The sequence below is a fragment of the Chaetura pelagica genome, unplaced genomic scaffold (genome assembly GCF_000747805.2).
Source record: "Chaetura pelagica isolate M959 unplaced genomic scaffold, ChaPel_1.0 scaffold344, whole genome shotgun sequence".
Lineage (NCBI taxonomy): Eukaryota > Metazoa > Chordata > Aves > Apodiformes > Apodidae > Chaetura > Chaetura pelagica.
Genome location: NW_009953098.1, coordinates 1723208 through 1749109, shown reverse-complemented (window position 1 = coordinate 1749109; position 25902 = coordinate 1723208). Strand labels below are relative to the sequence as shown.

At 46.4% G+C, this 25902-nt stretch overlaps 1 protein-coding gene across 3 annotated transcripts in view; it reads right to left on the bottom strand.

The window, feature by feature from the left end:
• Positions 1–651: 651 nt before the first annotated feature.
• The window catches only part of GABRQ (gamma-aminobutyric acid (GABA) A receptor, theta), a 72065-nt gene continuing 46814 nt past the window's right edge, over positions 652–25902 (bottom strand). For 2 of the 3 annotated variants that reach the window (XM_009997090.1, XM_009997091.1), the window contains 6 exons: positions 23158–23378; positions 10657–10739; positions 6333–6470; positions 4577–4729; positions 1772–2016; positions 652–1258 (listed from right to left, as the gene is read on the bottom strand). In XM_009997090.1, the coding sequence (XP_009995392.1) occupies positions 881–1258; positions 1772–2016; positions 4577–4729; positions 6333–6470; positions 10657–10739; positions 23158–23378 (1218 nt within the window). In that variant the 3' untranslated portion in view covers positions 652–880. Of the gene's footprint in view, positions 1259–1759; positions 2017–4576; positions 4730–6332; positions 6471–10656; positions 10740–23157; positions 23379–25902 lie in introns of all 3 variants that reach the window. The other variant, XM_009997089.1, reaches the window with a different exon arrangement.

Sequence of the window (25902 nt, the reverse complement as noted above, 5' to 3'; positions counted from 1 at the left end):
TGCCCCACACACCCCCCCATTCACACCAGGAAAAACAGCTTGCAAACTCCTGAAGGTGGAAAAAGGCAATTTGCAAATGTGCCTTTGTTTCTGATAAGCTCCCTCCTCCCCCCTCCCATAACCCCACATTGCCCCTTCCCTCCCAAAGAATTGCCCTGTCCTCCCCCCTTCCCAGCTCTTCCAAAATAAATATTTTTATTTGTTGGTTTAAAAGATTCTTTTAGGCTTGTAAGCAAGAGAGAGGGAGAGAGAAAAATGAAAGAGAAATCTCACAGCATGAGAATGAACCCCCAGCATTTCATGAATCCATGAAAGAACAAACATGAAGGGGTTAAGAGCAGTGACAGAAGACAGATTAAAAAAAAAAAAAGACTGAGAAGAGAAAGATGAAATTCAGTAGTGAAATGGAAGTGAGGATAGAGCATTAGTGAGCACAGCCAAAGATAACCTATCCCCCCATCAGTTTTTCACTCAATGTCTTTAAATATCCCTCCCCCCTTTTTAAAAACTTCTCTTTTTTTCTGTGGTTTTTTTTTTGTTTTTTTCTTTTTTTTCTGTATTTTCTCTTTTTTTTCCCCTTTTTTTTGTTTTTGGGTTTTCGTGTTTGTTTGTTTTTTTACAGCAGGAAACCAAAATTGAGACAAACATCCCTCCCCCAAACCAGAGCCCCTCCCATACACCCTTCTCTCCCTTAGTCCCCCCACACTCTGTGGTTCTACATGTGCTGAAAAGAGAAAAGTAAGCTTAGAAGAAATCTAATGACTCAAAGGAATAAATGGTAATGATAGTAAAGAGTAAAACCCAAACCCAAAAGACCACAACACTCCTGTGTTGTCATTGTCTGAGTGTCTGTCCCTATCTCTCTCGGAGGCTGCAGGCATCAATTTACATAGTACAACCAGTAAACAAGGTTGAAGAATCCAAAGGTGATTGGAAAAATGATTCGTGACCACTTGTCAATGGTGCTGACATCTGCCAGGTCTGGGATTTTGAGCTTCAGCTTCGACGACCGCCGGCGGAGGCGGCAGTTGGCGCGGTTGCGGGCTGCAGCGTGGTGGGTCAGCGGGACGTGGCGGTCCAGGGTTGGGTGGTGACCAAACCCATCCCGAGAGGCCAGCTGCTTGCGGAACTGGATTCCTGAACCTTCAAAGGACATGACAGAGTTTCGAGAGTCGCCAACGCTGCTCATCATGTCCGTGGTCAGCAGCTCGTTGTTCATCTCCAGAGTGCCGAGGAGGATGTTACCGTAAGGGTCAACCTAGAACAGGGAAGACAGAGAGAAAGGTACCGAGGATGTCTTGTGCACAATGCACGCAGGGCCACCCCATCAAGGATGATTTTGAACTGTTTTCTATGTAACAATACCTCTGATTGGGTCATTTGTTAGCTCTGAACCTGTACTTCTGCATTTGAAAATGTTGTCCGCTGATGCTGGGGTAGAAGAACCAGCCACATGTGCTCACAGCAAACACTTGGGCAGAGTAGTGTGATTCTGCAAACACCATTGGGCCAAAAGCCACAGGGGTACTTTTGGGTACACCTGCTCTGTGCAAGAGGCTGGTCCTGATGAGACAGGCTTGAGGATGATGACAAAATGATCAAGGAGAAAAAATTCCCAGTAATCACCAGACAGGGGAACTGGAGCTCATCTGTCATGATGAGGAGAAAGGCTGCTCCACAGCTCACCCAAAACTGAATGAACAGTGGTGAGTCCTGTCACAAGGCGATTCTCCTGTCACAAGGAAAGAAGGGGACAAACCTGCTCTCTCACCCTCTTCTCCTCATAACGGTGGCGCTCGTTGTTGGCCTTGCTGATCCGTTCACTCTGTTTCTTTTGCTGCCGGGGGCCTCGCCCAAAGAATATGTAGTTGACAAAAGCATACTCCAGGAGGGCCAGGAACACAAAGACGAAGCAGCCCATGAGATAAACATCAATAGCCTTGACATAAGGGATCTTGGGGAGAGTCTCCCGCAGGTGGGTGTTGATGGTAGTCATTGTGAGTACCGTGGTGACCCCTGTAAGGAGAGGGTAGGTGCTCTGTTACTGAGGTGCAATGGTTTCCTGAAATGCCATTCTCAGCTTCCCCATCCCTCCTCCCAGCTGGACAACCTCAGGAAGGATGGGAGCAGTGCAACTGCAAAGAAAATTTTCAGTATTCTAAGCCCAGCTGCCCAGGACAAATTACTGCAGACAATAAACCAGGTGACAACAATGGGAGAAAACATCAAAGCTGGGGGTATCATCAGGATGACAGGGATGGACATCCTCTGGATCTTGGTTCTTTAAGTCCTCCCTGATCTCTCTTTTTCTCAATATGGTAGGAAATACTCAATTTTACTCTCAATCTCTCAACATCATCTTCTTCCTTTTTCTTTACTGCATGAACTCATCGGGCTTCCCTGGGAGCTACTGAATGCCTCAGTATATTTGCCATTAATTTATAACCTGCTGTATCTTTTCAGTGCCATGAATAGGAGCAGGAGTGAAGAGGCTCCCTCTTCATGGTGCTCTCTTTTTTTGCCTGCTTTATAGACCATCTACGTCCTTGACCCCATCAATTCCCACCTTCCTCTCACCAGCTTTACCACTCACTACTTAAATTACCATCATACACACTCCTTCCATGGTTCTCACACCCCTGCTTTTTAGCCTTACTCATATTCTCTGCATCTTAAACAAACATCTTTTGGTCTCACTGAACACCTTTTTTCCTCATCTACTCAGTCTCCAAGAACCTAGTGCACCATGAAAACTCTTACATTCAATCCTCTTCATTCATTTCTTCTCAGCCTCTTCCCCTCTCTGGACTGTCAGAGTGGCCTCAGATCTGTCTCTCTGACCAGTCTTCTGCCAGCTTCAAAAAGAGAGCAATGAGCCTTCATGCTTCTTTTGGGGGCAGCAACTTTTCCTCTTCAACCTAGTCTTCTTTTTCTGCTTCTCTAGCTCAGCTGTCCTGCTTTTCTTACTCCTTTGCTGATTTCCATTTCTTCGAGTGTCCCTCCTCCATCCTCTCCTCTCTGTGGTGGCAGCTGTTTTAATACCCATGACCCTAATTTGCTCTTCTGGTTTTAGCTCTTTCTCTACAGTGATGGTTCTCAAACTTGTCTGCACATCCTGGACATCTGATTGTCCTGTTTCCCCTTCACCTTTATCATGTCTTCAGTGTTATTCCTCATACAAGTTTTAAAAATCTGATAGTCTTCAATAAACAGAATTGTATGTATTTATATACACACAATATATTACATTGTCTATATTTAGACAATGTATTTAATCTAAATACACAGAAATCTGGGGCAAAGAAAGAGGGACTAGAATATTCTCCAATTCTCCATAAGAACTGGACAAATTGCAAGGGTCAGATAGAGAGCTGTCAGGAACAGTTTAGGGGGAGCTGCTCCAGATTTGATCTACAATGTTTTTATTCTGCCTTCTCCTTTGAATCCAGATGTCAGCAGAAATTCAACAGCTGTGCATCTTATGTCCACCCTTCTGCTTGCACTTTCACTGTGCCAGCAATGTCTGCCATGGCCTCTTTTTCTTCTCTCAACTACTCTTGTCAATGCCACTTTTTAAATTTACCACGTTCTTTTTGTCCCTTCCCTGTCTCCCACCTCCAGCTTCTCCAAGCACAAATAATGTATTTTACATCTTTGGACAAACCATTCCTCCTCTGAATCTTCTCAAACTCTGTCTTCTCCTAGAAGTGATTTAAGCCCCCAAACTTTTCTGCAAGACCCAGCCTCTACCTGTGCTCCATTGCCTCTGAACTTTCTATCACACCACACAGCCCTGGTCTCAAACACCAGCCATCTCCCCTTTCTTCCTTCTTCAAAATCCTCATTTGCAATCCACCCCCACTTCCCTTCTATTGCCCAAAAGACCACATTCTTTTTTCTTCTTATAGGAAACATTTGTATTCAGGTGAGCATGTGCTTAAAAAGAACTTCAACTTTAACTGCTGTACCATATTTACCTTGGTTATGAAGGTCTTCAGCTACAAAAATGTCTGTATTTGGCCTAAGTTCTAGGCCAAAAATAATTTATCATATAACTTATTTTTTCATCTTTCAGCCATTCACACACCATTCTTAATACTCTTTGGCCACCCAGCATTTATCATCCAACGAACTGGTCCTGGAACACCTGTTGACCAAGAGGTGTCCAGACTCTCTTCTTAAGAAAACAAGCCCAAATCAGATTGAAGGAACTGGAGGCCTCACAGTATGTCAGAGTTTCACATACCTGAGATGCTGTGACCATTCATGCTTTTGTTATAACTTTGTACCCACAGAAAGGACTTTTACTGGTTCACGTAATACAGACTCAAGGTTGGGGAGTACTGATAGTTCTGAATGAAAAGAAAAACAACAAACCCACAACCTAACTCTTTGGGCTGAAAATTTAAAGTTTGTTCTCAGAAAACATTTTCTTCATTTGTGACAACAGGTTTGATGGGCCCACATATCTTGCTTAGCTACTACCTTATTAAAAGGTGTTTTCTTTCTAAGAGCTGTCCTAGCTGATGTCCCTCAAAAAGCCACCTTCTCCAACATAAAATGACAAAGTACTTACCCAGTGCCACCCGTGCAGCAGAAGCATCATAATTGATCCAGAAGGAGACCCAGGACAGGATGGTGATGAGAATAGATGGCATGTAAGTCTGCAGGATGAAGTAACCAATGTTCCTCTTAATCCGGAAACTCAAGGATAAGCGCAGATATGACCCTGTCAATAAGAAATTCAAGGGAGGTGATGTTGGAGATGAGGGTAAGGTTGTATTTATAGTAAGAACTTAGGTTAGGAATTGAAATTTTATTGGGAAAATGTTCTCAAGAGGCAGGGATAATGGGAAGTTTGTCTTTTGTTCTTCATTTGGTTTTGCAGACTCATCGTTTTTGGAGGGGGCTCTTCAGAGTCTGCCCAGTTGGCTCAGAACAAGAGAGGAAACTCTACATAAGTTATGTTATTATATCAGACATCATGGGATAATGTCTGTTCAGTGCTGAAATTGCCATTATGGTATGTGCCAATTTGATACAGGTTTACACAAGAGACTTTAACCCTATATCTGGATGCAGTGAGATGATTTTCCATTGTTTCAAGTGGTAGCTTTTCCTCCAAACAGCAATGAAGATCTGAATCATATTTTCCCCATGCCGTTCTAAAAATGGGTTATGGTCAGCCTGGGCAAATTCATATGCAAATAGAGTACTGTGAGTTAATCTGGAGGTCTTTTGTTTTTTTCCAAGTTGTAAATTTCTCCTCATCTTCAAGAAAACCTAATGAGGATAGAGAGGACAATAAGTACTTTTATTGTGCTTCCACTGGAGCAGGGTCATTTTCACAGGGACAAAACATGACCTCTCTCATTGCTGTGAACTAAAGTCCAAAAAGTCATTCCTCCTTCCTACCTCCATCCCTTAGGCAATGCAGCAGCCTGAAAAATGGGTGTAATCATGAGTTGGCAGCTAAAGCAACAAGAGAACAACAGTCTTTAATGATCAAGGGGGGAAGACTGGGAAAAAGGAGGTTACATTCTCTCACCATTATGTGCAGCTTGAACACAAGCCTTTTTTTGAAGGTCTTACCTATTTAGACTGCAAACTTCTTTTGGAGAAATACTGCATCTTGTTGTGGTCTCTAGATTACCACTGCAATGGTACCCTTCTCCCAGCATGCCCCCAAAGCACTGTTGTAACAACACCACCATCTGCCACCACTGCTGATACAGACTCTGGATGTGATTTCACAGCATTTCAAAAATGGTCCTGTTTAACAGGTGTGTGGCACACTGTTCTGGCAGTCAGCTCCATGCCAGATCAAAATGAAGACAGCAATCAAAATCCAAGCCTCTCCAACTTTCCAACTGGCCGTATCTGAATCATCCAGGGTATTGTCTCCGATCTTTTTATTGCCGTGTACAGATGGGTTTGCATCAATTCATAGACCCCTTGCTTTTCAATGGATATATTCTTCTGCTTATTATTGCACCTGCATTAGCTTTGAGAGCCAGTTGCAAAGCATACAAAAATAAGGTAAAGGCTAAGAACCTTCTAAAGAGGTTCTGTTTTGAGCTCAGTTGGTGTTTTGACTAAGAAATGAAAACAACTGCAGAAAAAAAACAACCCTGATCCTATAAGTCTCTCAAGAGAAGCAGCCAAAAGTGTTGTGGGCACAGAAGAAGCCTCTTTTCCAAAGGAACAGAATTGTAAGTTGAAGCCTAGATCCTAAGTTAGTGCCTCAGCATCTGAATCAGAGGAACAACTGCATTGATGTTGATCAGCAGAAGGTTTGCATGTTCCATCACATTCCTTCAGCCGAGACTCACCAGTGGTGAAGACCACTTCCCTGCTGACCAGTCTCTGCTCAATGATAGTGAACTGGGGCAGTTCTAGCACCTCCATCCCCGTGACAGCAGAATCATTTCCTTGCCAGAAGAAGACAATGTCATCAACTGTGTAACCATCTGCAGAGATGAAGAAACACACAGAGAGAATTAAGCTGACAACATGATCACTAAGGTGGTCTGGAAGAGGATCCAAAGGAAAGCCCACAGCATCAGAGAGCAAGCTTAGCCCCTCTCTGCTGACTTTTCTTCTTCAGCTGAGCTTGGCAGTAGAGTACCCAGGAGGAGAGGAAAAAAAATTAGTCCGAACTCCCACTTCTGGCTAGAATTCAGAAGAACAAGGTGGCCTATCAAGCCTCGGCTTGCACTACATAATCTCCATGACTGACATGACAGGGGCTTTTGCATCAGAAGCCTCTATCAAACACAGCATTTTGCATTTCAAAAACTGCCTCCCTTTACCAGAAGGGGGAGACCACACAATGCATTCTGCTGGGGACTAGGTAAACAGAGCATCTAAGTATTAAAAATTCCCAGAGAGAAAAAGATTTACATCGGTGGTTGAAAATAAATTTGAGTATCAGAGCATCTCCTGCTTCTAAGCACTTTCAGGCAAAATGTGGAGTCGGGAAGTGGACAGCATCTCTGAGACTGGGGGCTGCTTTTACCAAGTGCTGGCTGAAAGGAGCAGTAGTGGGAGAAAAGATCTTTATGCTTCAGGGTAATGGATTTTTTAACTCAGCCAAGGGTACAGCCTCTTACTTTAACCCCGAAGTATACAAGCCAGTCAAGGTTGTACAGACTGGAAGTGGTGAGGAGCTCAAAGCCACAGTACAAGGAGAAAGACTCTTCAGAGTCTGCTCTGGACTCACGGGGAATGAGGGGAATGAAATAATGCAGCTCTTCTCCTAGTAGTGTGATGTTCACAACCCTGCCCATTGCCCTTGTGGGCCAGGACTCATCTCTTGACTTGAAAATTCAAAATGTTTGTGGCAAGTTGGGTTTTGAAGCTCTTTGGCTGCTGCTGCACAAGGGGTGGCCTCTTATTCTAAGTGCAGAGCCGCACAGGAGTACCTGTGTGTAAAGAAACAGCAAGATATGTACAGGCTTTGGTATGGCATGGTGCAAGGCTTCTTTTAGAGCCTGTACTGCAACTACAGAAAGCTTTTATTCATGACCTGCACTGCAGCATGACAGCCTGCCCTGTCCACAGGCAGACAGTTGGTTAGCAACACCCAGCAAGGCTGACATCCACTAGGGAGAGCTGCCACCAAATCTAGCACCAATGTATTAGTGGAATCAGGGGAATGAAAAGCTGTTCAGTATACCATGGAGGAAAATGCTTCTTTCTAGCCTTAGGGTCTAAGGGTTACCCCAAATCAGAGCTGAACCCTGAGAATGGTTGTCATCCTGCAGCTCCTGAGAGGACAAAGGGCTGATCAACCTGGTGTGATCTCATAACTGACCGTGCTTTGAACTAGGGCTAAACTTAGAGGCACCCTGGGGTCTCTTCCCAAACTGAATTATTTGATGACTGTATAGTCTTCAAGCCCACATCATGCACTCTCAGTCATTCCTGTGCTTATTCACGGGTGCTAAAAAATAATAACAATCTTCCAAATGTCATGCCAGATCTGCTTCTGGTGTAAATCACCTAAGCCAGGGCTCCACCTCCTTCCCTATTGCATGCTCCTGCTCCCATGGCAGTAAGTGATACAGTGCTCACACCCACGAGCCCACAGAGATTCAGGATCTTTAGGTTATCATCTCATCTGCTGCAGAAACTGAGGTGTCACAGGCTGTTGCACTGACTTGAGTACCCCGGCTGTGAGCACAAGAACTGATATTTGCATCTGGCAGCAGCATCTCTCCCGGAGCACCAAATGTGGAAAGCAGCAAGAAACAGCCAAGTCCCCCACTCCTCCCAGTCATTGATTTCAGCTGCTCAAACACTCTCACAGCTAAAAACATCATGTGCAATTTTACATTTGAATTCATCTGGCTCAGACTCTTAGACTCTGTGGTGGTTGTTCTGAATTTTTTGAGGAGGCTCTCAAGCCCTTTCCAGCCAGCACTCCCCCTCTGCAGAGGAGCACCTAGCCTGTAAACAAGTCACCTCACCACCTCCTTTGCAGTAAAAAAAACCAGACTGAGCTATTTAGGTTTCTCACTGCAAAACATCTGCTTTAGCACTTGAACCACTTTTCAGCATCTTTTCCCAACCTCCTCTGATTTCTCAACTTCCTTTTTCAATTTCGGAACCCAAATAGAGGCAGAGCAGCCCCTTTCCCCGTCTCACCAGTATCCCCTGCTCTGACTCACAGCTCCCCTGGTTTATATAACCAAGGTTTGATTCAACTCTTTCTGCCAGAGCTCTACTATGAAGCCTCCAGCAGCAGTGCTCAGGGCTGCTGCCCATCGTGTCCCCCAGTTGATAACCACAGTTCCAAGCTTCTCAGCCTGGCAGCCCTGCCTGGGCTCCTGCACCCAGGCACAAACCTCCACATTTAGCTGTGCTCAAATGCATTCTGGATGGATTCAAATTGGGAAGTATTCAAATGTGCAGCCAGCAAGCCACGCAGACTGCTATCTTCATCATCCACAAATTTAACAGCACTGACTTCAAATTTACTTCCTGATTGGCAATGAAGATGTCAAATTACAGCAACTAATTTTAGGAGACCTCGCAGTTAACTAACTCTATTCCATTATTCAATGACTTGCTGGTATTGGACACCAATTTTTTTGTATTTTTTTTTTTTTTTAAACTATTACATTATGCAAGATGAAATCAAACTTTTTATTTTTTTTTTGGGAAGCCATTTTTAAACAGTGATTCTACAGGAAAAGGTTGTTCAGTCTAAAAATAAATGTTTCACTTTGATTTCTAGCTTTAAAAAGAAAACCAAATTTCCATTTTGCCTTTAAAAAGTAAAAGAACTTTCACAAAGACAAGTCATTTCAAACTGAAATATCATAACCTATTGATAAGACAGCTTAAAATGTCAGATTAACAACCTGTTTGCTGCCTGCCTCATAAGGTTTTTGCTGAATCCTGGCACACAACTAGGCAGGGGTATGTTCAGTGAGGACTCTTTTGAGGACTCTTTTTGTGTTGGAGGGAAGGGATCAACAGGCAGTGCCAGCCACTGGCTTAGCTCCTGCAAGTACATGCATCCAGCTGCTGTGGAGAAGGAGAACCCAGCTGCCCACTGCTACAAACCCAGCACCTCTCCACCACAAAAGGGCTATTTGGGTGGTTTGTTTTAGAGTTTTTTTAAATAGACTTTGTTTTTTAAGTCAGCCATGAAAGGACTGTTATTCCAGAGTTGTATGGACTTGGAAGCCAACAAAATGGAGCCCTGTGGATTTCAAATGTGCAAGTGTTTGAAAGACAAAAGCTCTGAGGAAGGGAACAATTGAATCTTTTCATCTCTGCGTGGATCTTAGAAATATTGTAAGGAAACGCAGCTTCAACTAACAAATTGGCTTGACATGTCCCATTAGGAACAAAATTGCAACATGGGGAACTGTGGGTAATTCTCTGCCTTCTGTTTTCTTGGTTGTACCGTAAACTATTCTCAAAATGCTAAGGAGTGCCAGAAATGACACGTCATTAGTGCCTCCAGCAGGACCTAATTTACATCCCATTACCTGCCACGCCAAGCACCGCGATGGCCGCATCCCGAGCAACCTGAGCAGCCAGTGGGAAGGGGGGTCCCAGGTGCAGGCAGGGCTGGGTGCCTTCCAACCATGGATGCTGTGGGACCTCTTTATGAAAAAAGCGACTCTCTGATAATCACCACTGAAGCTGCATCATCATTACTCTGAGATCTGCTGCTCTGGACCGCTCCCGTGGGGACACTGCGGTGCATTTTTATGAGGGAGAGCTGGACCTTCTCTGCCAGCACAGGCAGGAGGGGCTTCCATAGGAGTCAAGGGAAGATCCAGCTGGGGAGGGACTGTGGGAGGACTCGGGTCCCACCTCCCACACCGAGCCATGACTGAGGGCAGGTTCCCAGGGTTTTCTTAGGACTAAGGAAGACTTCCATCATCCTCCTGAGGGTGAGAGTGAATTTAATGCCCAGCCTGCTGCCAGAGCTCCATTTCCCTGGGCATTTCACCCACGAGGTCCCCTCAGGATGGAGTCTGGATGAGTGAGCCTGTTCCTGCCCCAGGGGACATCCTCCAGGAGGGGTGGCCCATAACACCCCTGGGAGGCATCCCATGAGCAGGAAACTGTGGCTGGGGCAGGTGACACCGGGTGACACTGCATGGCAGGGCACAGGGCGCAGGGCATACGCACAGCTCTCGATCTCCAGCGTGCAGTTCTGCTGGTCCAGGGGGTACCTCCGCAGGTCCATCATGCAAGCAGCCGTGGTGGTGATCCTGAAAGGAGAAAGGGGGTGGGGGGAATAAATAAATCACTTGTGTGTTTTTTCTTAGGCAAAAAAAAAAAAAAAAAAAAGGAGAAATGAAAGGCAGCCGTGAAAGTCAGGCAGCATTTGGGGCCGCTGTTTCCCTGGAAGCCAGGGAGATCCATGGTGAGAGGTGTGCAGGGTGGAAGGCTGGATGCAGCTCACCCTCTGCTGCATGGCTTAAACCTTCGTGACTCACATCAGCAAGACAGTATCTCTATTAGTGGGGTGGGGAGGGATTTGCGTTCCTCCTCTGTCTCTCCCTTGAGAGAGACAAAGAAAGGAGGAATGGGCAGAGCTACAGGCAGCTGGGAAGGGGAGAGGCAAGTAAGAGGGAGACAGCCACACATGTCCATAAAATAGAAAATACATTGATTAAATCAAGCAGTAATGACCTATGGAGAATACCTGACCACATTATCACCCCCCATTCCTCCTGAGTTGCCCCAGTGATTCTACTTGCAGCCTCAGACCCATGACCCCCCCATCATACCCACTTTGGAACTGCCAAATCCAAAAGGCCAGACCCCACCAACGGGGCCCTTCTGCTCCTATGGGTTCATAGCTGTGGTAACAGAGTCACTCTTGTGCAACCAACTGAATGATCAAGATTCATGAGAGACACATGGGGAAGTGTGTGCACCCCCTGAAAAATAAATACAGGGAGAGAATGAGGGTCAGTGTTGCTTTGGGGGCATCAGAGCACAGAGTGGGGGCTGAGCAGCACGGTGCCCATGGTGTGTGTATGTTACATGTACATGAGGGAGCATTGCACTCTGGGATGGGGAATTTTGGGGTGGGAGAGATGAAGGAAGAGGGTATGAAGCAGGGACAGAGCAAATCAACAGCCTGGCAACACTGCCCTGGAATCACCAGGCTGCCTGCCCCTGTTTCTCAAATCTATTGCTCCCCTCAACCTTCAATGCAGTTTTCTTCCTGTGCAATGTATTTGTGCAGAGTGCTGAAGAGGGGGGAGAGATTGGTGCATTCCCCCCCTCTTTTTTTCAATTAACCATCTGGAAGGCATTAATCAAGCTACACATTTTTTACTATGTAGGCATAACCAGTGAACTGTTAACAAGAAAGCTTTATCTTCTGAGCCCTGTGGCTGGGGAGAGGGAGAAAAGAGAGGGGAAAAAAAAGAATAACAAGAAAGCAGAGAGGATGAGATGGCTAACCAGCAAAAAAAGGAAACACATCAATGAAAGAAAAAGAGATCAGAAAGGGGGAGAGGATGGGTGAAGCTGAACAGAAAATTGGAAAGGGGGGGAGAAGGAGGGAGCTAAGCACCTGCAGGAGAGGGCTGCCCCAGGGGGGGTGTTGGGGTGGGGGCTGTGGCGTGGCAGGCAAGCAGCCCTGCAGAGCTGCTGGCTCTTTAAGAAATCTCGTGTGCTAAATTTATCTCTCTGCTGTCTGTGAAGACTGTTTGTAGGAGATGAAGCCTTGAGGAGAGCCTTTGCCACTGCCTGCTGTGCTATAAATAGATCTGAAGAGACGGAGGGAATTTATATATATCCTCACTGGGTCTAGATACAACATTGGTACTGCCCTCCTCTGAGCAAGGGGGCCAAGTGAGCTCTTAACCCTTTTATCTGCAATGCTGTTGGGGTGAAGGAGAAAGCTCAGATGGCGAGAAGGATAACAGGTCAGGAGTCACTCAGAAATTATCACTGTGGCTTTGGGATTGCATGTATTGCTTTCACTGTCTCCCAGTTCAGTATCTCTAGGGGTGTGGCTGGAAACGCAACGTGTCTCCCACCCGAATCCTCCTGGATCAGGGACTGGGCACAGGGCGACTAAGGTGAAAGAGCAGATCTGAAGCACACCTGGGAGGAGCTGCACCTTGCCAGGAAAGCCCCAAGTGGCAGGTGCAGAGTCCATCCTGGCCAGACACTGAGACCAAAGAGTCACAAAGGACTATGACTCATCCCCCTGCACCACACACAGAAGATACTGTATATATTACACCTCATCCATGGGAAACAGCAGCTTTTCCTGAAGTGTGAGATGCAAAAATGTATTAAATGAAAATTTTCCACCTCATTTGTGGGACCCTGAGGGCTAAAACCTTTCCACAGCATCCATCCCAAAATTGCAGCCTGGCTGGCCAACCTGGCCACACAAAGAACAACCAGGGGAAGCCTTTTCTGGTTAGAGAGGGACCCTCTTGCCTCTCAGCAGAGCTTGCTTGTCACCTGCAGTGCTGGCTGGGAATGCAGAGCACGACACAGTGAGCTATGGCTCCACACTCCATGCGCCAAATCCTGCTCACACTAATAGCCAGCATAAATCCAGAGCCACTCCAATAATTTTTGCAAGATCACACCAATTTATATCAGCAGAGATTTACATCAGGGCAGAATTTAGCCTTGATGATTCAAAAAGAAGAGCACCTCAGGACAGCTAGGATAGAAAGGAGAAAAACAAGATTAAGAGGGCATCTTTCCTCAAAAGTCAGATCATTTCTCTCTCCTTCCAATTAAAGGGCAGGTGTATCCATACCTAGAGTTCAGAGCTACCCCAAATGGCTGCAGGTCCCAAACTCCTGGTGCCCATGTAACGCTGCTCGGGCAAGTGAGAATTGGAACCATGTAGGGTGAAGGATTTGTTCTGTCTTCAGAGCAGAGATAGCACAACTGCACAGAGCTGTCCTGGGCTGTGGCCACCTGCTTGCCTGGAGCATTTCAGCTGTGGTGCTGTACCCACAGCGACGTGCACCCAGCAAGCCCAGGGACACCAGCACTATAGGGCAATCTGGATGCAGGGCTCCTGCAGAACAGGAGAGATGTGAAGGGCAGCTGGTCTGAGGCCACAGGACCAACCTCTGCCTCATGCTTTAATGAGAATAAAAGTACTACCTCGATATGCTCTGAGCTGTTGTGTGAAGAGATGTGCTTGCTTGGCACATAGAAGACAGCACTGGAAGGACTGGATGGAGATATATGTGGTGGGGATCGACACTAAGGAACTCCTGGATGTCTCAAACAGGGTTAACAGGCAATAAAGGTGGTAGGGAAGTAAGAGGTGGGAAAATGAGGAGATGATGAAAAAGTGATGACAGCATGAGCACTGATGTGGGAGTCAGGAGTGGAGATGAGAGACAGGAGAGCAGATAGTGCAGGACAAGAGGCCACTGGGGTAAGGGAGCAGAGGAGAGGGATCAGGGGAAGCAAGAGGTAAAGCAGCCTAGGGAAGGAGAGCTGAAGAACAAGAGGTTAAAAGATAGAAAGCAGAGGAGGAGTGGATTCTCACTCTGTGAAAAAGCAGATGAGGAGATAGAGAAGAACCCATGGCCTGTAAACAGCTCCAGACAGAGCTCTGCCTCCAGGAGACACAACCAAAGCGGAGGGAGGCAGGGAGCGCGGGGCCAGCGGGGCCGCTGGGGCGGGATGGATGCCACCTTCCCCGGGGCCTCAGCTAGAGGTGCTGGCTCCCAGCCAGGCTGCGTCTTCTCCTTCCCCCTCCTCCTCTCCCCTTTTAAATTCTAAAATGTGTGTGGTGTGAAGTTTCATCTGCTTTGACAGCAACACCCAGAGCCACTGGCTGTCCGAGGGGACAGGCTCTGCACAAGGAGCTCAGTGAGCTACACCTGCTGCCTCCAGCTGACGAGCCCGGCCACCATCACCACCCTCTGCTTTCAGCTTCCCTTCTCTCCTTCAATCTCTGCCCACCCCACAGGCCTCTGGGCCAGTCCCCACACGTCACAACCTTTACACTTCTTTTCCCACAAAGATGACATTCATGCCCTTGCCCTAATAATTTCTCCTGAGGTCTGTAGGCAGTCGTGCTATCAAGCAGCCAAGTCCTCACTGCCCTGCAACTCTGCTGCACAGCTGGCAGATGGACACAGTTCATCTGGGGGGAGACAGGGCTGTGGAGAAACCACTGTACATCTAAAAAAAAACAACCCACACAACAAAAAAGAAAAAAAGGGAAAAGCATTCATGAGATGTTGAGCAGCTCTGGCAGGCTGTTGGCTGATGGAGATCCCCCTTCTCTGCCAGCACACAGTGGATTCACACAGAAGCCAAAGTAGCATGGATACCTCACTCTGATGGTATCTCAGGAGAGGTAGAGAGCATCTCTAGAAAAGCAGACACAAAAACCCAAGCGACACAGGGTGAGTGCTAGGTCTGTGTGACAGTGAGGAAAGCTCTGCCCACCTGAAGCTTCTATTGACATAGCAGATGCTGGCACAAAAAGGGTAATGCAACCTTACCCTGCTGTCCCTCTGCAGCTGCCTGCTCTGCACACTGAACTTAGCAGCAGCAAACAACTGTCCTACCACAGCTGCAGCTCAAAAGTGAATGTTCAAGCTTCTGCAAACTGTCAGTCCTCCACAAATATTTCAGTTCTCTGACACAAACACCACCACCTATTTCATTCCCTCTCTGATCCTCCTCATCACTGTTTATTTATTAATGGCTTCCTCTGTCTTATTTAGAATGATTATATAAGTTCACAGACACAGAGCAGCACAGAGCCCCAACTTGCTATTAAAACCTGCCATGGTTGAATGTCTTCATCTCCTTCTGGTCCTGTTGCTGGCTGCCTCCAAGGTAGAGGCCCTTTCAACTCCTGCTCCAGGCAGATCTCACTCTACCAAACTTCACCTCTGAAGGTCTGCAGCTTTCCATTCATCCTCTAGACCATCTCCATAGTGTTGGGAGAAACAAACCAGCTACAAGTATAAGGGGCCAAAAAATCACTTCCCCAAAATACCATCTGAATTCAAAAGGAGCAGATCCAGACTCTCTAAGAAAGACTGGGTGGGAGAGAGAAGACTATTATTACCTTTAAGGAGTTTTTAAAGTAAGTGAGGTCCCTTTCTTGTCAAGCTCACCCTTACAAAATGAAATTACTGCACTGTTTGCATCATAGCTGTGTCTATACCAGCAAGCTAAACATGCCTGGCACTGGTTTCTGGGGCTGATGTTAATCAGTACAGAACAGCCTTTGTCTACATTGAAATTCCTACCCTCCAGAAAAAGGGTCTGCCTGCATGCAAATGCCTAGTGAGAACAGTCACCAGCTTCTGTTGTGCTCTAGCTGGGAAATGCCCAAGAGACTGTTCATGGACATAAACCAAAACCAAGAGACAAACTGATTCTGCAGGCCCCTTATATTCAGTGTCTGAGAATGTTCCCCAATACCTTTAGCTTCAAAAGGAAGCTGCCTAAAATTGACTATGGAAGAAAATAGCACAAATACCCTGATCATTGCCTTCCTAATAGAAGAGGAGACAGAACCAGCAGTTCAGGCATTTACTCTGTTTTTTCAGTTATGGGTTAAGTGTCATTATGCAGGGACTAACACACAGTAAACCAAATGTTTAAGTTGCACCTGCAACTTTTTGGATTTCATTTCTCCTGAGAAACTGAAGATATTCCTGGCTCCCAAAGCTCAAAGCAGTTTGCAGCAAGAAGGAGAAGGGATGGAAGCAGCTTGGGTGTTATAGGATTTGTGCAAGCTCACCCCATGGGGCAAGTTAGACTTGTAAGGGAATTCTGGTGACTAAGAGGAGAGAGAGGCAAAAATATTTTTTTGCTGAACATGGGAAAAAAAAAATAAAATTGAATTTTTACTCTGCATTCTCAAAGTCAGTCATAAAAACATGCTGGCAAATGTCACCTTCTGCCTGGCAGTAAGCACAAACTTTGAAGGGCCTGGAGGGATTTATAAACCCGTGGTGAATTTTGCCATTCTTTTAACACAGCCTGATCTTTGCAAACTCCTGGAGGTCATGTTCAAGCCAAGAGCAAGGCAAGGATATGGAATATTTTCCCCTTGCATTTGTTTGCCTAAAACTGACTCCATAAGCTTTGGCACAACCCTGCTAAGGTCACTCTGCTTCCAAAAGTATCTGTGCTTGCATAGGCATCCTTTGACAAATAAGTGTGCAATGCACTCAGGTGGAGAAGAAAAAAGTCAGACTCTTCTACGCTAGTACTCAGGGTACCAGTCATCTAAATCAACCATTTTTCCACCCTGGAAGACTACAAAGTAGAGTTGGCTTGGCTGCAAGGTTTTGCTTTTCTACCTCTTTATTCTATTTCAAATGTGCTGTACATCTGACAAGTTGTCAACTGGCTTAAAGGGACATGAGAGACCCAAGTGGAACATGTTTAAAAGAGAATCTTTTGTTCTGGCTCCTTCAGACAACAGTGACCTGCACTCAATGGATCAGGAGGTCCCTTCCTTCAACAGCATCAGGCTGGGATGAAGCTGAATTGATAAGCCAGTAACCCATGACTTACACCTGTGAGATTTGGCAAATAGGGTCCAGGGATGGACTCAGACTGAAGGCTGGGGCAAGCTGGAAGACCAAGAGGTGCTACCAGGGTGAGACAGGGATTCAGGGCATGCAAGATGTTTTAGTGATGTGTGAGGAGACAGAGGGAATCAGCTGTTTATGGATGGTCTTTGACTTCTATTTTTGCTAATTAGCAAAGCAGACTTATAGGAGATATAGCAGAGCAACAATTCCAGCCAGGCTCTGATGATACTTGTCTCTGCTCTTGCAAAATAAAGGATGGAGAAGCAGCTCTGGCTTGCTGCTTTATCCTGTTTAATTGAGCTCCAATTTCTTTCACAACTTCTAAGATTATTATGAAATTCCATACTATTAAACTGCCTTCCAGAACTTCCAACTAAATCCCTCATCCTAAACCTAGAAGGCAAGAATGCAGAAGGGGTTCTGTCCTTAACCTCAGCTGGGGAGCTGAGATCCTAATTAAATTCTCATTTCCTCACACCCACCTAACGAGTTCTTCTCCCACACCCACATCTTTGTGCTAAGGAGCTGGCTCAGAGCTCCTTGGTGGGAGCACTACAAGGCTGCAGGACTAGCTCCAAGGGGCTGGCTGGATGGACAAAAGCCCAACTCTTTGCACCCAAGTTGCCAAAATTGGCTTCATCCTGGCTCAAACCAGGACACCAAGGAAAGATTTCTGTTGCCTTTGCCCAGCCTGCAGAGGGGGCAGGCAGAGCTTCTAGAATCAGGGTAGAACCTGAATCATCTTTTATACGTCCAGAGAAACCTCTCTCAGGGAGGGAAGAGGAAGCAAAAATTCTGTGGGTCGTTTTATTATTTTTTTTCTTGTTGTTGGTGGTTTTTTTTTTTTCCTTCTGGCCTGTGTGATGGGAGAAAAAAATTGCCCAGTGGTCTCAGTATAGAAAAACCTCCCCAGTCTTAACTCATCAGGCCATCTTCTCTGCAGGGAATCTAAGAACACCTATGGCATGAACAAGAACATGGCTGCAAACAGCTGGCTTCATGTGAGACAGGAGCAGGAGAAACCTTTCTACAAGCTAAAGAATCCAATAACCCCAGCCTGGGGTCTGGGGAATGTAATACACACAGCACTGGGTTGTGATCAAGACACAAGTTGGAGATATGAAGAAGTCCCCAAGAGGAGCTCCAGCAGAGCCCCAGCTGTGAGAAGCAGGCAGGGCTGCCCTGGTGGCACCATAGAGCAGGGTGGCATGGGGGGTCTGACAGTGTACCTGGTGTTGGATGAGTGAGCAGGTGGGATGCTTGACATACAACTGCTAACCTGCTTTGCTTCCCTATGCAAGGTGAGCTAGAAGTGGCCCTAGCTGCTGCCTTGCCTGTGAACAAGGTCTGGTCCCTGGGCAGCTTAGCAGTTGCTTGCTGCAATGCCAGGGCTGATGTCCTCCAGGAGCTGCTGCCTTGCAAGGAGCAGCTGAAAGTTGGGAACTTACCCCTTTGAAAAGCAGAAATTAAGTGCTGCTAATGCAGATACATCCAGCTTCTCTCAGTTTAAAACTGCAGTTTTTCAGTTGTTTGAACTATGACAGTTTTTTCTCCCTTGCTTTGAGCACTGAACAGGTATTTACACTGATGAGGATATCAGGGACCTGGTTCCTCAGGAGGGCACTGGGCTCAGAGCCCTGCTATTCCACCTTTGCATGCATCCAAACTACCTCATCTCCAAAACACACCTCATTGCAGTGACTAGCATGGACAGGGATAAAAAAAACCACCCCACAAAACACACGCACATGCTCATCAACACTCCCACCTTCGCAGGAGGAGATCCCTCATTCTCTCTGCACAGGATTTAGTCTCCGTCATCAAATTCCTCTGCAGCTTTTCAGTTGCTCAGTTTACATTGCCTGGGCTCCTCGCCAGCCAGGCAGTGCCTCTCACTTGCTGTCCACCCGGCTCCACTCCTGCTTCCCAGCATCCCAGCCCACCCACTCCCCCTGGGAGCTCAGGGATGCAGTCTGGGCTCCTCACAGCACCTGTCTCCTTGGAATCCACTTTTGTCCCTAACTAGAATGAAATCAAACAGCTCCAAGATTTCCCCAAAGGACGTTTTAAAGCTGGTTTCAAAAGGATTTCAAATTAGCATATGACAATTCCAGCATTGTTAGAGTCGTTTCTATTTTTAGATCTCTGAAAGGAGATAGGAAAACACTGGTGACATCAGCATTTGACAAGTGTCAACTTCTTTCATTACCAAATAGATGCTACATGCTCTAGAGAAGGAAATAAAAATCTCAGACCAGAATGTGTAGCTTGCATGTGTGATAATGTAAAACTCATCGAATATTGTGTCAGGGATGGTCCAGAGAGTCTCTGGAGGTTGAGGGGCAGCCTTTGGTGGTTCTCTGTGCTACCTTCAAACATCAGTAATGGTAGCAAAGTGGCCTAAAATAGTGAGGGAAATGTTGACACAAGTGAAAAATTCTCTACAGAAAATTAAGAGTGAAACATTGTTCTCTGAAATGCTTTTTCATAAATGAAAAATTTCTAATTATTTGTTTAAAATTTGATGAAATGAATGCAATTTCTGAAAAAAAAAAAAAGCCATTAAGAGGAAAAACATATTGAAGTCAGCCAGTGCTATCCAGCTCTTCCTCACTATTTTATCCAGCCCCCTCCACTACCCAAGAACTGTTTGTTTTGTCTTTGTGGGTGGCTGTTTTAAGCCTCCCTTCATATTGCAGAATTTCCACATTGTTTTGTCACTTGCCTGCTGCCTGCCACAGGTGCCCTGCTCTCCTGTGCTTCCCAGGCACTTCCAGTTCCTGCAAGGTGCTGGGGAGCCAGGCGAGTTCAGGCACCATCATGCCAGGTTACACCTCCTAAAAACACTGCCAGTTCGCATCCTCCCACCAGAGTCTTTTCAGAGACCAGAGTGCCCTCTGGGCTGGAGCAGGACTCCAGGTCCCCAGCTGGGATTTATGCCATCTGCTGACTGGTTGTGGAAGGGGTAGGGAGCACCAGTCTCAACTCCAGCCCCCCAGCATCCCCTCCCCGCGGAGCCCACTGCTGTTTATGCATTCCTTTTGTTGGAGACCTGGCAACCAGCTTTTAATCTGAGCCCTGGGTGAATTAATTTTGCAGCAAAGCTTTTGTATCGAGCGCTTTCCTAAGATGCTGCTGTGTTGTATCTGGTGCCCTCCCTTCAGCCACTCATCTGCTAATTCTACCAAAAACAGATGCTATTCTGACACACAGCTTTCACAGAGGAATGAAGTGGAGGAATAAAAGGCTTCATTTACTCCTGCAAACAAGTTATCTGAAGCCTGATCCTGCTCTCACTGAAGTCAGAAATAAAATACTCATTGTCTTCCACGTGACCTAACTTGGACCTGAAGGTCTGATCCAGTGCTTGAGCCTGATCCTGCTGGTCACTTGAACACTTGCTGAAGGCAGGGGCCTGCCAGGGTGTCATCCTCGCCAGCCTCTGACAGAGGCTGCTGAAATGAAAAATGACTATTGTGCCACAAATAGAATGATTGAGTCACTTTGCTACAGGATCAGCTCAAAGGAGGGTGAAGTGACCGGTGAGAAGGTAGCAGGGAAAGAAGAAGAGCTGTGGCATCTTGCTCAGGGTGAAAAAACAACAGGCAAACAAAGGAAAAGAAACAGAAGTTGCCTCCTTTGGCCTTCGTCCATGAGAACAACTCCATTCTATGATTCCTTCTGAAAAATGCAGGATAAAACGAGCAGATTTTGGAATACAGAAAGGACCTGCATTTTTCCTCCTGTTGCAGGACAACCACGGGTGCATTTTTACAAAGATAAAGGGAACACAGGTGAATATTCCATAACTGTTTACTTACTTGCTTACATCTGCTGTGCACCTGGCTTTATATATATTTTTAATAGCATCACAGTTATTTGCACCTGCAAAACTGCACCTAGCACTTCTATTGTCAGCAAGATTGCAGGTGCAGAAGGCAGCACAGAAAGCAGCCCTGATAAAAACATTGCCCATACCCCTACCAATAAAGCTAGAGGGGCCCCAGACATCTAGAGCACCTGGCTTGCCCTCCAAAACCCCAGTGCTTTCAGGGTAGTAAAAGCCAGCCATCCTGACACAATTCAGGAACAGGAGCTGCAGTTGCTCAGTGCTTCATTTTTGAAATTGCCATTTTCTCCAGGGGCAAGAGAGCAGCTTCCAGGAAAACCAGCCAAAAGTTAAAACAATGCAGGCTGCTCTTACTATGGCCCTGGAAACAACAGGAGCAAGCACCTGTCATTTTCTTTTTCTTTTCCTGGGTGGAATTTTCCTCATCTCACCGTTTACACAGGTCACACGGGGGAGCCAAGGACCCTTCCCCGAGATGCTGCCCGGTGGGAGGGGAAAGGAAGGGACAGCTCGGGAGGTGCTTGTGCGGTGTCCCAGCCCCAGCCAGCTCGAGTACAAACCTGCCTATCACCTGTGCTGTAGGGTTCACACTGCTCCTTATTTGAGCTAGTATTTCTGCTTCTTTTGCTGTGCAGGTGTGTGCAAAGATTTCCCAACAGCCTGGGGGAGGCAGCTCTACACTCAGCTGGGCTGGCTCAGCAGCAAAGAGCTCACCTTAACAACCCTCTTTGCCCCCTCCTCCCCAACAGGCTGAATTTATGCTCCTACCTACCCCAAGCATCTTATTGCCCTTCCTCTTGTTCTAACACAAGGAGGAGATTTGGGGCAGTGAGCTGTGGGAAGGCTGCCATCCTTCTGGTGGGTCAGTAAAACTGGCTCAGGGCTCTCTGGCAGCACCAGCCAAATAACATCACTGGCCCAAAATAGAGAGATGTCCTGGGAAGGGAGAGGCAGAGTCACATAGCCAGGCACTTGTGGCACCTTTTCCTGTGTTTGGGCTTTGAGCAAGAGGCATCTACTAATTGGAAGGGAAAAGCAGCACATACATCACCCCTCGTACCACAGCCTGGCTTCTGACTGCTGCTCTTCTGGCTTCCCAGGGCTCTGCCATCAGGAAAGCACAGGGCACTGCCACCTTGCTGCCCTGGCAGGATAATGCCCTGGGCATCCCTCTACTTTGCTACGCCTACACCCAGCCCTACCCCAGCAAAATAGCCCAGCTATTTAAGGAGGAGGAAATAATACTGTTAAAAAAATATTAAAAGTCAGACTTTTCCATAAAACACAAAGCAGCAGAGGAGCTGATACTGCAGAAGGGAAGGGTGGGTGTTCCCTCTTTGAAGGAGAAAGGTCTTTCCTCTCCCTTTGCTGCATTAGGACATAAGCCCAGAGCTGCCATCGCAATGATTTGTGAGTATGGAGGCAGGTCTAAAAAGCCAGCTGTGAATTTTGGTAGTTGAAAAGGAAAAAGAAAAGCTCAAAGCAGGCAATATAGGGATCTGAAAGTCACTGCCTAGATTTCACCTGCAGCATCCAAAACCTGCACTCATACCTATAGCTGCAACCACCCCGTTTAGCCCTCTGTCCCCTCTGTTTAACTTTTTAACCTACTCTGGCATCTCCACATCTCCAGATAACACAGTAGGGCCAATCCTTGCCAACTCCACCACACACAAGCACAGCACTTTCAAAGGCTGTGGACTTGCCTATGTCAATTTGTTCCAGACACCACACAAAAAGCCTCCTCACCGAGGACCATTCGTCTACTAGGTATCAACTTTCAAGCCTCAGTCTTCAGAACTGCACTGGTAAAGAGACATTTTTAACAGTACAAAAACATGTCACCAATCTCAAACTCAAAAATGACTAAGGCAATTTGACTCAAATACTACAGAAATTCAGCCTTAGATACAAGAGTAACAAAGTCTCACCACCATAGGCCAAAGTAGCAGAAAATTAGAAGCAACTGGAAATGAGTGTTTCAAATGGAAGTGTTATGCAACATGAATGACAGTGACCTGAAATGCTCAGAGCAGACTATTCCCATCTCCAACGTTTGTCTATAGCAGCACAGGAAACTTTGGAGACCTGAAGGAAACAACCATTTCTAGCTTGGAGGAAAAGCAGATACTTAAAACTGTGCAACACTAAAGCATCTTTTGGGTCCTTGCCTTATAAGACTAACTTTGAAAAGGGAGAAGTTTAGATGAGATGTCATTCTCAACTGCAACCAACAGAGATTAGACCAACCCTTAGACTTACCTCAGGCCATACAGGACAGTCCCATCAGGATGGAGCCGAATCATGCGATTCTTCACTGTCACCCCATGCAGGAAGGACTTCTTGTCATTCAGGAAATAGGTGTCAGGCAGCCACAGCTGGTCAGCCACTCGGTTGTCCAGGGTCAGGTTGAGAGGAAGGTCATTATATGCCAAGCGTTTGTCCCGCCAGCTCTGCTGGAAGTACATGGTGATGGTGTAGTCCTGGGAGAGAAACATGCAAACATCAACCTGGCTCCAGGGTAGGGGAATAACACAATCCATTCACTACTGCCACTGCTGAGACCTTTGGTGGGTCTCCAAATTCCTTGGCACTGAAAATGTCTGCCTCTACCCCTCCACCAGCTGTGGAGGACTGTGCTCTGCTCTGGGTAATGAGACAAGTCTGAGCTTTGTAGGAGACAATATCACATGACATGACTCCAGTCTAACACAACTGTGCTCCACTCACGTTGCCCCAGTCTGATTAGGGTTTGGCTGCAAAACTAATAGTAGTTAGAACTATAATAGCACTAAAGGCTGTCAACCAACAGTGGGCTACACCATGCCAGAGATTCCAAGGATTGATCACCCAGTTAAGTCATGAAAACTATTTGGACGCAATGCAGCCACACTCAGCCACTGCTTGTTACCACACAGGTGGTGAAAGCCAATTTTATTTTGAGCAGAAACCCAGGAGATTCCAAGGGCTCATGGAGAATCTCACCTCTAGGCCAAGGCATCGAAGTCAGCCCAGGCCAGCCGTGACAAGCTATTAGCACTTCATTGTGATTCTCAGGAAGACACATATGTGGAGAAGTCTGCAAGCACTGGAGCATGATCCACTGGTAAAGGGACAGTTCCTTAACCATCCCCAGCTAGCACAATGCCATACAGATCTCCTGCTCCTCTCCTGTGCAATAGTAAAAAGCTGATGCTTAGAACTACTGCTAAGATAAGAATTTTACAGAGGGCAGAAGAGCTGTTTGGTGGTTCACAGCTGTAGCTCTGCAGAAACCATCCTAGCTGCTGGGCAGTAACTGCACAACCAGGGGAGATCCAGAGGCCCCAGATCAGCTGGTTCAGAGACACAGTGTTGTGGCATCATAGTAGAAAAACAATTATTTCTTATCAGGCAAATGAGTAGTACTGGACGGTGTCTTGTACACATTGATGATAGAAAACATTCTCACAACAGGTCTTATACAAGCCAGGAGCCAAGAGTTTGGGGTGTAAATCAGCAAGCATTAAAATAACTAGATGCTGTTTAGGAAGTGGGCACAAGTCTTGTTGACAGCAGCCTTACAGAAATCAGTGATTTTTCACAAGTTCTTAAATAAAAAGCATTTTTGCAAATGATGTAGAGCAGATGGGATCCAAGTTGCATTGTCTCTTCCCAAGCAGATACCTACAGTGCCTCAGAAATCCTCTTGACCACACAGATTTGTACAACTGGCATTTCTGCTCTGCAAATTCCAGCTCTGTGTAAGGGGCTGGTAAGGACCTTGCTCATGCACTAACATCTGGGCTGAGCACAGAGGATGCCTGCCTGCTCCCACCCACTTCACTTGAAGCTAGGTTTGATTAGTACCTCTGGAAATAAGCTCAAGTAATGCCACACTATCAGCACACCAGCTTTCAGGTATCTAACTATGATTCAGAAATCTAGACCCACATGCCCATCTGAAGGACCACAAAGGAAATCTCTGGTGCAGACAGGATACAAAAGCTATCTCTGTCACTTTCTGTGTTATATTGAATAGAAAAAAACCACAGTGACAGTTTTCTGGCCAAAAAAACTGTTTTGCTTTTCTTTTTAAGGGGCTGCTGAACTCCTGTTTCAGAAACCTCCCAGTCCATCTCTCAGGGGCACAAACGTTTTTATTTTTGGTCAAGATCTTGCAAAGGAAAATGTTCCCCTGGGTATCCCTCCCAGAGTGTTTGGATCTGCACTGCAGTGAGAACACAGAGAGACAAAGTGCCTGAGTTTCTGGAGCCCCTTTAGCCTCCTTGGTAACTGACTCTTCACCTGCCTGTGGAAAACTCTGCTACTGAGGCATCATTTCAATTCTCCACCTTTAAGAGCTCCACCTGCACATCTTGGCCTGCTGCTTCACTGACCTGCAATTTCCTAATCCTTGGCAGAGCCCTGCAACACCTCAGAGTCTTCACAGAATCTTAAGGGTTGGAAGGGACCTCAAAAGATCATCTAGTCCAACCTCACCTCTAACCAGGCCACCCTGCTGACATTGCTGAAAGGCAGCTGACCTGGAGGACCCCAAAAACCCTGGAGATGGAAGAAGAATTTACTTGGAGTCTCATATGCTGAAATGTAAGTGAATCCTACCAGCTACTGAGGCTGCTAGCACCCATCTCCAGAAAAGAGAAGAAGACTGGTAATTACAGCTTTTCCTGAAAACCAGCAGAGACCAAAACTGAAGATGACATAAAAGGACTGAACAGTGAAAGGCTGAAACGTTAACACAAGAAGGGCATGGATAGAGGAAGTTATTTCCTGTGGAAATCCAGAGGCAACAAATTCAGTCAAGCATGCACAGGAACTTTTTGTGCAGTCTGTGAGCAGAAATGATCCCACTGTCACAGGAGACCACAGCTGCCTCATGGAGGAGTGTCCCAGGAGAAGGATCCCAGATCTGGGCCTAATAGGAACAAATCCACTTGCACAGAGGAAAGCAAATTTTAAGGAGGGCAAGTCAGTGTGAGGACATGAGGGTCCAGGAAAGGGGGA